The sequence below is a fragment of the Notothenia coriiceps genome, unplaced genomic scaffold, assembly GCF_000735185.1.
Source record: "Notothenia coriiceps isolate Sejong01 unplaced genomic scaffold, NC01 NC01_scaffold00037246, whole genome shotgun sequence".
NCBI classification, from domain to species: domain Eukaryota; kingdom Metazoa; phylum Chordata; class Actinopteri; order Perciformes; family Nototheniidae; genus Notothenia; species Notothenia coriiceps.
In genome coordinates, this window is record NW_011369947.1 from 8,936,698 (window position 1) to 8,949,579 (window position 12,882).

Consider the following 12,882-nt stretch of genomic DNA (forward strand, 5'->3'; position numbering starts at 1 on the left):
GGGGGGGTGGGGGCTCCCTGTGGGCCGCAGGATACCGTACAGGACAAGTTTCAGCCTGCCTTTCACATGACTGCGCGCCTCTTAGAATAGAATCGCTTAGTGTCATTATACAGGTACAATGAGATGAGTAGAGCTACTGGTGCTATCGAAAATACAAACAACAACAAGAGACGTACAACATTCAGGAGAAGACAACATACAAACAACAAGCATTCATACTTCAATATGCAGATAGTGATCATGTCTGTTTTTCTGTGCAGAGATTTGTATGTTGTTCAAATCAAATGTACCTACGGGTACAAATAAATAACCTTAACCTAATATATTATTCTGGAATGGAACAATTTGCATAATCTGTACTTTTACTTTTGGTTATTTAAGTATATTTTGATGCTAATACTTTTGTACTTTAAGTAACATCAACATTTTGAATGTAGGACTTTTACTGTAACAGAGTATTCCTACACTCTGGTACTTCTACTTTTACTCAAGTACAAGATCTGAGTACTTCTACTTCTACTGAAGAACAAGATCTGAGTACTTCTACTTTTACTCAAGTACAAGATCTGAGTACTTCTACTTTTACTCAAGTACAAGATCTGAGTACTTCTACTTTTACTCAAGTACAAGATCTGAGTACTTCTACTTTTACTCAAGTACAAGATCTGAGTACTTCTACTTTTACTCAAGTACAAGATCTGAGTACTTCTACTTTTACTCAAGTACAAGATCTGAGTAACTTTTACTCAAGTACAAGATCTGAGTACTTCTACTTTTACTCAAGTACAAGATCTGAGTACTTCTACTTTTACTCAAGTACCAGATCTGAGTACTTCTACTTTTACTCAAGTACAAGATCTGAGTACTTCTCCCACCTCTGCCCTCTCTTCCTCTTGCGTCTTCATGCTGCCTTGCCCATGTGACATATTCCTTATCTTCGTGTTGCCTTTCTTATATAACACTGTGTTCATCCCTACTTCTTACACCTTGTATGTTCTTCCCTCCTCATCCAGTGGTCTCCAGGAGTCGTTAAACCAGAACTTCCTGCTGGTCATCAGCCACCGGGAGGCCCAGAGGGACTACAGTCTCAACTTCCCCGGCTCCAAAACCATACAGGAGGTACGACACACACACACACACACACACACACACACACACACACACACACACACACACACACACACACACACACACACACACACACACACACGCACACACGGTCTCAGTAACTCACCCACACACCCTCACATGCATAATATTATTCTACCTGATTCTAGTTTCCCGTAACACAGCTTTCATTCCGTTTGCCAAACATTGCTAGTCTATCTCAGCCATCGATTCATTATTCATTACAAATGATCACATTTCCGAGCACATAATTACTCTCACAGCTGCGGTCTGGTACCACCCCCTCTTTCTCTCCCCACTCCCCCTTTCCCTGCGTCTTTCTCCCTCTCTCTCAGCAGTCTAGAGGGCGATTTAAATACTGAACATTGTTTAATCTAGGCATGCGGGAGCAGTGGAAACAGACAGTCCATTGATTTTCCTCATAGGAAACTAAACAGAAGCCTCTGAAATATTAATAGTAACTCATACTGGACCCAGTGTGACGGCAGTACACTTATTGACCATTAGTTATTCAATTCAAATAGCTTTATTGGCATGACCATAATGACATATTGCCAAAGCTTTGTACAATTAGGACATATACATACAAAATGAAGAGTATATTATGTATACATGTTATTACTCTCAGCTGCAAATGCATGAAAATACATGTGCTTGCTTGCCTAAATGATTAGATATGATAAACACATTCCATGAAAGGTTACCCCCACAGTGTGTGGCTTGCTGTCACAGGTGAGGCGAAATAAGCTCCCCAAAGACTGATCAGGTAAACGAGAGGTGTCCCATTACGGATTCAACCTCACATGTTAAGTTATTATCATTTGCACCATATATAGGGTTTATAGAAATATCAGTCTTTAGCTGTTTTGAGCCCCACGCCATCATTTTGGACGTTATGTTTTTGAGCTCTGTACAAAAAGTACAATTTTAATAAAACTGGGTGGCGGGGTGTAGAATGAACCGGGGAGTAACCGCTTACATTTTTGAACAGATACGTTATTTATTACTTCTTCACATTGGGGCATTTGTGCTGCATTCTGTGGCGTCAGAATAATCAGAAAGGGGAAGTATTTTACAATATTAAATCACGTTTAATTGACCTGGTGCTTTGCGACTGACTAATTAGTGCAATAAACCATACAAACTCGTAACTGTAAGAAACCTGCGTGTACACTTAATTTAAATAAGCAAAATCAATGTGAGTGCTGGTGCATTACTCTTAATTAACCCATTCTTTAAATTACTACAACATTTGAAGTGTGTTTGAGAGTTGACTAAGGTGCAGTGGAAACAGGTGGAGTTCTTTTTAAAAGCTCATGGACCAACATCGGACGATTCCCAACTAAAAGGAATCTTACCACAGTGTAGATTTACTACCTACACGTAAAAGCTGTGCATCACATACGTAACTTAAGCAAAAGTATTGGCAGACAAATATATTTAAGTTCCAAAGTGGCCATTTTAAAATAATATATATTATATCACTGGTTTGAAATGATTGATGTGTTACATTTTGCAGCTGGTAAAAGACGAGTTAACACTAATAATAAGTAACTTGTTATATTGCCACGTATCTCCATCCCTAATAGTACATCATAGTGTATTAGCTGATTTCATTTTTGTGTTAATGATTCAAAATAAATGTTACGTCGTAAGAAGTACGATATTAGCTGCCAAAATGTATAGTTTAATGTCTGTAAGTATAAAGTAGTATACAATGAAAATACTCAAGGATAGAACATGTATCTAAAAAATATACTTAATTAGATTTTTTAGTACATTTTGTAAAACGGGGACCATCTGAGCAGCGTGCACCAGTGGCCTCTCCGGGGGTGCCGTTCGTTTGTTTTACTTCTTCAGAGTCTCCATGTTTTAACATCCAGCTAATTATTTACTTTCCAGCAGCAGCGAAAGGTGTTCCTCTTACGCTTCTTCGCTCTCTGCGTCCTCTCAGCGTGGGTGAAGATTACACTAATAATAATCAGGCTACTAGCCGGGCTTGTAATGGTGGTAATTGAACAGATTAGTACAAACTGGAGGAGGCAGTTTCTCTCCCTCGATATTCCTTCTCCTCCTCCCTCCGTCTTCTCTCTCACCCTCTTCTCAGGCAGATGGTTTTGATGAGCACCCGCTGTGAACCTTAAGTGTTTCTGCTGGGATTACAAACACTGGGGAGGGGTCCCTGCAGTGTGGGAGGGGGGAAGCATGGACACAGAAAGGAGGCAAAGGACTGTTGGCTTGGTGGGGGTGCTGTAAGAGGCCATAGGGGATGGAGAGGGGACAATGTGGGCTTAAACAGGCCTTCATGTCGCGCTCCTTTCCTTACGCATGCTTGTCTTTAGGCATCTCAAGGCCCCCTGCAGGGAAAATGAGGCCCACAACTTTAACCTGCAAAGATCTGCACTCTGTTTGCCCCATGTTGACCAAGCTCTTTATTATTTACTCTTTAGCCAGGGGACCGGCGTCCTTCCTTTTTTATTGCTGCAACGTGTTGGCAAATAATATCAGAAACAGAATCCGGCTAATTGCTACGGAGGTTTTCAAATACGACAATTACTTTGGTGTAATGGTGCACAACATAAACACAGTCAAATTATCATTATTATATTATTATAATAAACAAAAATAGGATTTTAAACCATATTAAAAAAAAATAGAAATTTGTAAAAACAGCTTAAGAATAGAGAAAGAGAAAACTAATGACATATTAATGTTAAATAATATATACAATACATCCCAATTAAAGTGGAGAGGTTAAGAAGTCTCCATAATAGGTTCATAGTTCAGAAGATTTTCCTACACATGTAAATAAACTCTTGACCACTTTCCACACCGACAGTGAAGTTGAATCTATTCTAAATGTAAGTTTTGTGCAGAAATGGGCAACATTATCATATTTCAAATTTCTTCAGAGGAATGTGTCTTGGTGCAAAGTATACTGTTTTAATCGGTGTAACTCAAACCGAGAGTACACACTATGTAGGGAACACTTCTAAGTGTGTAGGACTCAGAGCTGCGAGCTACAGGTAGTCAAAGTAAATCTGTTTTAGGATCCATGTTGAGTTAGCTTGTGAAGATTTAAAGCAAAAACAATAATAACAGACCAACACAACAGAGGGAGTCCTGACATCATAAGAAGACTTAAGAAGGCAACAAAGAAGTAACAGCATATTCAGTCGGCCTGACTCCCCTTTCTGCTCAAACTGTGTCCACTCTCAGACACATATGGACTCCACTACAGAGCACCTTTCTCTCCTTTCTCCCCTTTGTCTTAGCTGAAGACTAGCCGATGGTCCCTGCTTGTGCATATCAATGGGGATAGAGTCCTGTCTTCTTGTTTGTCTTTGCCAAAGGCTCTGGCTTTGCCTTGTGGCTCTCAGGGATCTGCCCTTGCCCCTCCCTTTCTATCCCTTCATTCTCCATCTTCCCCTTCTCTACCTTCTTTCTTCTCCATCTCTGCACTGTGTAGACTCTGATTGGCGTTACCAGACAAGAGTGTGGGGGTAAGTTGCTGGCTAGCTTCTGAGCTAAGCTGCAGAGCAAATGTTTGCCAGCGAAGTAGAGGGTAAGAATGGGGATGGCTGCTGGTTTCGGGGTGTCCGTGACCAGACCAGTTGTCCTGGGGATTTCCCTCCTCTGGGCCTGGGCCCCATCTCCACTCCGCAGCTGGGAGACATGGAGAGATACAGGGCTGCAGAGCTGAGAAGAAGGGAAGGTCGGATCGAATAAAATAATGAAAGAAAAGGCATCTGGCGCCTAAGGGAGACGAAGAAAGACGGCGAGCGAGAGCTTGTGACTGTTTAACGGAAACCTTTCCCCCTCTTTGATTCGCTTCCAGCCAGGGATTACAGGCAATTGGCATTTACAATGATTGGATCATTAATTCTGCCGTGAGGCGTATCGCCCAGCAGCCCAGCACCACAGCCAGTCTGACTCATGTTGTGTGTAACTGGCTCGTTACACCCCTGTCTCATCTCAACACACAAATCAACAGCTCCGTATTTGTTACTAAGACTTGGATTTAAATCCTGCTCTTTTACATTTTAGTGTCTTTATATCCAAGTCGCTTTGGTGCCATGTTCTGCGGAAATGCGGTTTGGATCCAGCCGTAAAGTGCAGGAGGTTTCAATACATGCACATATCAGATCTATGTGCTATAAAGTATAAATATGAATACATGTATTTTGATAAGAGCATACACATATAAACCGGTGCAGGGTTTATTACGCTACGTACAGCCCAGTGTCATATATTCTTAAAATACTCATTTTTAAAAAGCCAAACACGTTTTCAGCTGTTCATTCTCCGTAAATCTACGTGCTACTAAAACTAGTGAATGAAATACAATTGTGTTTGTTTGTTGCAGTCTCTGTATGTTATCAGTGAGATAGCAGCAGTGGCAGACAGGGGGCAGCATCAGACTTTATTGCTGCTCGTATGCTGTGGCCATCACATGCAATGCTTTGCAACAAAAACTGAAGCTACCTGCAGAATCACAGACGAGACATTGTGTCGCCCTGTGTCGTCGGTGGTGTTCGATATGTGGCTGCATCAGATTCTCCTAACTGCAGCAAACCTTTCCTGTGGTGTGTCTGCAGATTCTGCTTGTGTAGTTTCAGGTGTGTCTTGTCTGTGTTGAGTCCAGGTTGTCCTCTGCCAGGTGCCTTTCTCTGTCCGTCTGTCTCCCCCTTCCTCCTCCTCCTCCACCTCTCACCTTCATCCTCTCCATGGTGGGCGTCAGTTTGTTGTTTCTCTGATGCTGCTTTAACCTCTGACTGCTGCCTCTTCATTACTAGTGTTTATGCCTCTCCTTTCCTCCCTCTTTCCCCCTCTATTCATCTGCTGGCCAGCCGGTCAGTCAAATCCCTGTAGTCCGGCTGGTCAAACACAGATATTACACTCTGTAATAACACTGGCCACCCGCTCTGACCCCAGTCTGCCATCCTGGCCGTGGCTTCTCTTCATAAGAGAGGCAGCGAGCAGTGTGCTGTGGGATTTACGAGAGAAAGACAAAAGGGTGGACTGTGCCACTCATTTATTATTGTTCTTTTATTTGTTTCTCAACCTTGTTTGTACTTTAAATTGCTTTGCAGTGCCAGGCCCAGCACAAATGAAATATCGCTTCCTCAAGAGATTGATAAGTTTGATAAAAGTATTTACTGTTGCCTTTAATATAATCAGATCTGTAAGCGGCCCCTAATGTGTTCTCTCATACACCTACAGAAGTAAATATAAGGGCTGTGTGATTAAAACAACAACAACAACAACAACAACAACAACAACCGTATCATGATTATTATGACAGATATTGCTATTATGATCACAAACATTTTTCACACTATCATTTCAAAATATAATGAAATAGGCAAGTTTATTTATATAGCACCTTTCAACACAAGTGCTTTACAAAATGAAAGATTGAAAGAAAATGGCATTTCAAAACAGTCATTAAAAAGCAAAGATAATAAAATAAACATTAAATACATATGTTTCCAAAAGGATCTGTACCCATTAAGGATTTAGTATTAAGTCTGAAGTAGAATACTCGCACCATAATGCTTCAACTGGATATGTTCACATTGTTTTCTATCAACAAATTGTGTTTACTGCGATATGAATGTTGCAGATTGTGACTTTGATACCCCTAGTACATTTGCAGATGAAAAATGTACCGGTAGTTGAAATGATAGTTTTAAGAAGAAGGACCCAGGCAGAGCACGCCCCCGCAGTCTCCTCCACTCAGTGTTCTGCAGCTGCTTTCCTGCTTTGCTTGACATTGGCTTTGACTTTGTGTTTGTAGCGTATTTAAGTTTCCACCTCCGTGCCCAGCAGCCCTGCATATGCCCAAGGATCCATCTCTCTGCAGTGCTTTTTACAAAGACAGGATTTGACCCGTTTGCACAGGGATCTTCGCTCCACAATTGACAGTTTTCTCAGCATCAGTGTCCAGCGCCGCGGGCCTCAAAAGGCCGAATTCTGCAGAACAAATGCAGTAGAATCCACGGCCGCCAGCGCTCAGACGCCGACGGGGGCTTTGATCAGCTTTCGGCTGGCGCACATCAGGCTGGCGTGAGGGCTTTAAACCAACAACCCAGTGGACGGTGTAACGCGGCGGCTGGCTGCTAACTGTTTAAAAGCATGGAATGTTATTAAGTGATGCAGATACAGCGTCCGCGCATGAATGGGGAAAGAGAAATACTGTTCATTTCAGAGCGTGGGGCTGTTGTTGCTGGGCATTAGCTGTGGCATCTGAAGAATGCTGATAACACTGCCTGTCGTTTTTTATTTTCTTTCTCCTCCTCTCCCCTTTTGACTCATCTCCTCCTTCATTCTCTGCCTCCATCCTCATGCTGCTGAATGGAGGGTACTTTGATGTTGCCCCAGACATTGTATATACTTTGATTTAGCCCCAGACATTGTATAAACTATTAAATAAGGCATTTATAGTTATGTTATTACTTCATACTGACTGAGATGGTAAATAGACCTAAGAAATGTAATTGAAATATGCATTAGTCCAATATTAAATCCACGTAAGCACAATATCTATCAAAGGCTGAATATGTGTTAAAATACCATTTTGAATCCCTGCCTTATTCTACAGATTTAACAAAACATATATTTATTTACCACCGTGATCATTTTAATACGTTTTTCAATGCTAATGTATTGCAATATAAATCTAAAGTTAGTAATTTAACTGTGTATTCTGAATTGTACGGCCCTGATGGAATAAAGCATATATATAATCTTCATAAAAAGTCTGAATGGAGTTTGATAGTTGGGCTTTTTGTATTTGATCTCTTGTAACTCCTTAATATTCACCAATAATTAGATCTTTCTTTCTGTGTTTGCAGGTGAAGAGAAACGTTTCAGACTTGACCAACATCCCAGTCCGGCATCAACAGTGGGACGGATGGCCCGCCTCAGCATCTGATGACTCGGTAAGAAACACATTAAAACACACAGTATAACGTTTGTTACCCAGCCTTACAATAACAGGAACAAATGTAGCATCTTCCTTCACTTCTCTGAGTACTATAAACGCTACCTCACTCATTCTGTGATCCACGATAATGACCTTCTGTTCAGAAAAAGCCCATTGTTCCCAAATGATCGATACACCTCATTTTAGTACCAATAGTGGAAACAGTTCCACAGTCTGTCGGACGTCACGAAACCATCTGTCAGAAGCATGAGAGTAAGATGTTGGAGCTAATTAAGATGTCAAAGACGGTTCCCATCCTGCGTCCTCTTATCTGTGGACATTAAAGCTCACATCATTGAGTCCCGATGACCTCTCCCGGCCAGGGGTCGCTCTTCCCAGCCATTCACAGTCAGGCTGATCTGAAGCGGCCCTCACACAGAACCTTGAGGAACCTCTGACCCCTTTTGTCTCACCCCTTCTTTGACAGCCTATGTGTTCCCATGCTAATTGTATGGGATGGTTTATCATGCTACATTGAGGAGCTGTTGTGCACACATTCTTGTGTTAACACCTAGCTAACGTTTTCCTTTTTAGATCTGTGCGATTGTTTGGTTTGAAATATTGGTATTGACTTTGTCTCCGAGTGGTATCGTATGTGCAGAACTAGCTCTACTGTAGCAACTAGACTACAGATGATCTGTATATCGTGGTATTGTACATTTTTAGCTATTATTTAGCTGCCGTCTGCAATAATACTTTCCAACACCTCACCTCTGGCCGGCAGAGAACTCACTGCTACAGAGTTTGAGTTTCTCCTTTCTTATAAAAGACCTGTAGTATTTTGGATCCTGTAGTATTTTTGACTTTTTATTTCTATCTCTCTATCTCTCTATCTCTCTATCTCTCTATCTATCTATCTATCTATCTATCTATCTATCTATCTATCTATCTATCTATCTCTCTATCTATCTATCTATCTATCTCTCTCTATCTCTATCTCTCTATCTATCTCTCTATCTCTCCATCTCTCTCCATCTCTCTCTATCTCTCTATCTCTCTCTCTCTCTCTCTCTCTCTCTCTATCTCTCTCTATCTCTCTTCTCTCTCTCTCTATCTCTATCTCTCTCTATCTCTATCTCTCTCTATCTATCTATATCTCTCTCTCTATCTATCTCTCTCTCTCTCTATCTCTCTATCTATCTATCTCTCTCTCTCCCTCTCTCTATCTCTCTATCTCTCTCTCTCTCTCTTTCTATCTCTCTCTCTCTCTCTCTCTCTCTCTATCTATCATAAGAATAACCTATTTTCTTTATACATTGTTTTAGCGTTATATAACTCAATTTTGGTTCCAAAACTCAAAGTGAGTGAACAATAATGGCACCTGCTGTTATTCCTCGAAAGAAAGCTTTGGAGATTAACAGTGAGCAAATACATGACAACATTAATGTGTTTCAAAGGGCAAAGGACAAAAGGTTATGCATCCTTTCACTACAGGAGGTTGTTTGCTTTAATTTGTTCCATTACAGCTCAGAGCAGAGGCCCGTAACCCAGAACAAACCAAAGCACTATGATGCAGATTTAGCATTGTTAGCACAATCTTTGTTGTCTTCCAGTTATGTGATCAGTAAACAACATGGAATCGCTACAGAGACACAAATCTTAGTTTAAATCTGAAAGTACATTGTGGCCATGTGTTAAAATGACTGACCTCAGTGTAGCTTGGCACCAGATTACTTTCTTCTCCATTTTGCTAACACAGCATTGGCTCACATGTTTTCAGCATCTTGGTTTGCCCGGCCTAGATTTAATTTTGAAATTGCGATGCAATACAAGGTAATAAATGGATCAATTCTTCAACATGTTAAGCGATTAAATCATTTTGGATTACGCGGCACATAATATTACAAATGATATTTTATGGCAGTGATCCATGGAAATTATTTAACATCTCAAACCTAAATAGAAAATATAAATTCTGCTTAAAATGTCCTTACTTCATATTCTCAAATAACTTGCAAAGGAACAATTGTTTAAAAATATATGAAACTGGATTTAGCTATTTATTCATGTATTATTTAATTGTTAGAAAAAGCAATATTTAAAAAACACATATTATCAAAAGAATGTTTTATATGTTATAAAAAACGACACGTTTACTAAAATAGTTATGGAATAAATATTGTGCATTTAAGTGGTATTTTATGTATTTCATTTACAACAAAAATATGTGACCTAATACTTTAAAAACCAGCAGAGCCAACAGGTTAGTGAATGTCATCTCAAAGCAGGCCCTATCCATCTCTATGCATTGTTTAGATAAGTAAGGATGACGTTTAATCCTTCCATTTATTACTTTTGTGCTTTTGTGGTCTGCCTTTCTGGTTAACCTCGGCCCGATATGAGTGCCAGGGATCATGAATAGATTGCAGCTCATTGTGGCATTTATAGGCCCCGCTTGGCACCTGGCTGACACACATCTGCAGCGTCTGTGTTTCCTGGATGAGGAGATATTAAAAAAGCGCGGAGACAGAAGAGTAATAATGGCCTCTGCTCCAGCCACAGCCCTTCTTATTGAAACGTCTGAAGGTATTAACAGAGAAAGCCCAGGGTTCGGCTTTGGAGCTCATTAGGCCGCTCTCATCTCCCGGGGTTTGAACCAATAAACATGGCAGCCAGAGGCCTTAGATTACACTTAGCTGCGCACACTAGCCCGCTTTTAGTGGAATCGATTACTACTTAACTCTGCTTCTCCTTAAAGTGAGTGATATCACTGTTTACTGTGTGTGTGTGTGTGTGTGTGTGTGTGTGTGTGTGTGTGTGTGTGTGTGTGTGTGTGTGTGTGTGTGTGTGTGTGTGTGTGTGTGTGTGTGTGTGTGTGTGTGTGTGTGTGTGGCATATTTGCATTCGAATAGAATATATCTTGTCATCATACAAAGTTCAACGACATTTCTTTGGCAACTCTCACAGCAGTAAAAAATAGACACAAATAAATAATTAAGAGTGGTAATAGCAGAGGTAGTAGCGATGACAGTGCAACGAGATGAAATGTCAACGTGCATATTTACACTAACAGTCTAAAATGTGTGTGTTAGCAATGGGTTTGTCTTATTGCACACACAGGCGCCGGGTATCAAACCTCAATACATTATTAGTTTCAACAAAGCTATCGACATTTAAAAAATGGTTTCTTAAAATCTTTCCTTTTTGTTTAGGTCTTACTTTTTCAGAAATGTTCAGTTTATTGTTTTTTTTAAATATTTGTCTGTGTTCTTTTTTAAGCTTGGTAGATTAGAATAGAATATAATTGTCATTATACAGGTACAATAAGATGAGTAGAGCTAGGGTTAGGTAACAATGGAGAAGCCAACAAGGGTAGTCTAGATTTTTAAGACCATTTTCTAAAATACCATTTTCTAAAATACACCCCCCCCCTTAGCTTACACTTAAAGCCAAAATATTAAACATGTATGTAGTATTTAAGATTATTTTCTACGTGTATTTTTAGAGACTTCTGGATAAAAGTGTAATTTTGGTATTGGTACAGTTTGGTAATTTGTAAACACAGTATTTTATTAAGTGTAGACGCTGTTGCCGTTACAAGTTTGATGAACCTACTTCATTATACACTCCTTAATGTAGAGGCTCAAGAGGCACATATATTTTCTCACTATAGTTCATCTAATTGATCAATTTGTTCAGAGTATCTATGTCAAGTTCTTGTGTCCTGGGAAAGAGACATTTGAGTGGTGGCATTGTTTGTTTATGTATTGTTTGAGTGTAGGGAATTATTTAGTCAGAGAGAAATTCTCACCTTTCAGGGAAACCAGTAGTTAAGTGTTGTTCCCCCCCCCTCTTCCTGATACTGTCCACTCAATGTGTTTCATTGTTTATTGTGCTCCGAGTTGTTCAAGGCCTTACGGAGAGTTGAAATTGGATCATGATGGATAGTGTTCGAGTAGCTCTGGACAACAGATCGGTTCATTCAGTGGGCTGTGTTATTGTATTTCATGTCAGAGCGAGGAGGGAGAGTTTAAAAGGAAGTGTTTTTGAAGCAGTAGCAACGTGAGGTGATGCTCATTTCAGGCAGGTTGTGTTGCCCTGTGTCACGCAGCGCTCTGACATATGTGTGAGTGTTTATGTACATCACAGCTCTGTTAAAAAAACATGAGCTGCCGCATTCATTTATCTCTGTTCCACTTGTTTTTTAATCTCATGAACTCGGAAGTGTAACCCTCAAATGGGACGGCTAATGTGATTACCTCCCTCTTGTTAGGTTATCAAATTGTGTCTAAAAATAAAAATGTGTTTATTTACTTTAATATGACGTATGACTGGCCAACATCATTTGTCAGAAATTTGAATTTTTCTTGAATATATTTGATCCCATTGTTGCCTTTTTATTTATAGGAACAGTTTGCATTTGACATATGAAGAAGCACACTGTCTTTTTTAGTTTTTGCATTTATTTCTAATTGTCACATGGTTTACTTCATCACCGCAATGTTGACAGTACTAGTTAAAACTTGTTTGAGTTAATTGTACTCCAGGTGGATTTGTACAATTACTAAAAAAAAATAGCAATTACAATCATCTAGCTGTGTCTTCCAATATCTCCTGATCCAGTGTTGAAGATAATGTTTTAGCAACAGTTGATATAAGAAGCCAACAGGACATTAACTTCCTGTTGGAAATATTCAAATTAAGACACGCCCCTTCTATTCCTTCGTCCTAAACCACACAACGTCATCTCATTGGAGCCTTTTTGATTTACAGTCTGTCCTCCACACCTGTTGGCAGTGATTGACAGCCAGTGGGACTCTCTATCT

General features: G+C 40.1%; 1 protein-coding gene across 1 annotated transcript in view; it reads left to right on the forward strand.

Annotated features, from left to right (window-relative positions):
* faf1 (Fas (TNFRSF6) associated factor 1) overlaps nt 1-12,882 on the forward strand; it is a 74,746-nt gene that overhangs the window by 22,791 nt on the left and 39,073 nt on the right. The window contains exons 5-6 of the mRNA XM_010795558.1: nt 1,014-1,119; nt 7,986-8,072. Coding sequence (XP_010793860.1) covers nt 1,014-1,119; nt 7,986-8,072 — 193 coding nt within the window. The remainder of the gene's footprint in view (nt 1-1,013; nt 1,120-7,985; nt 8,073-12,882) is intronic.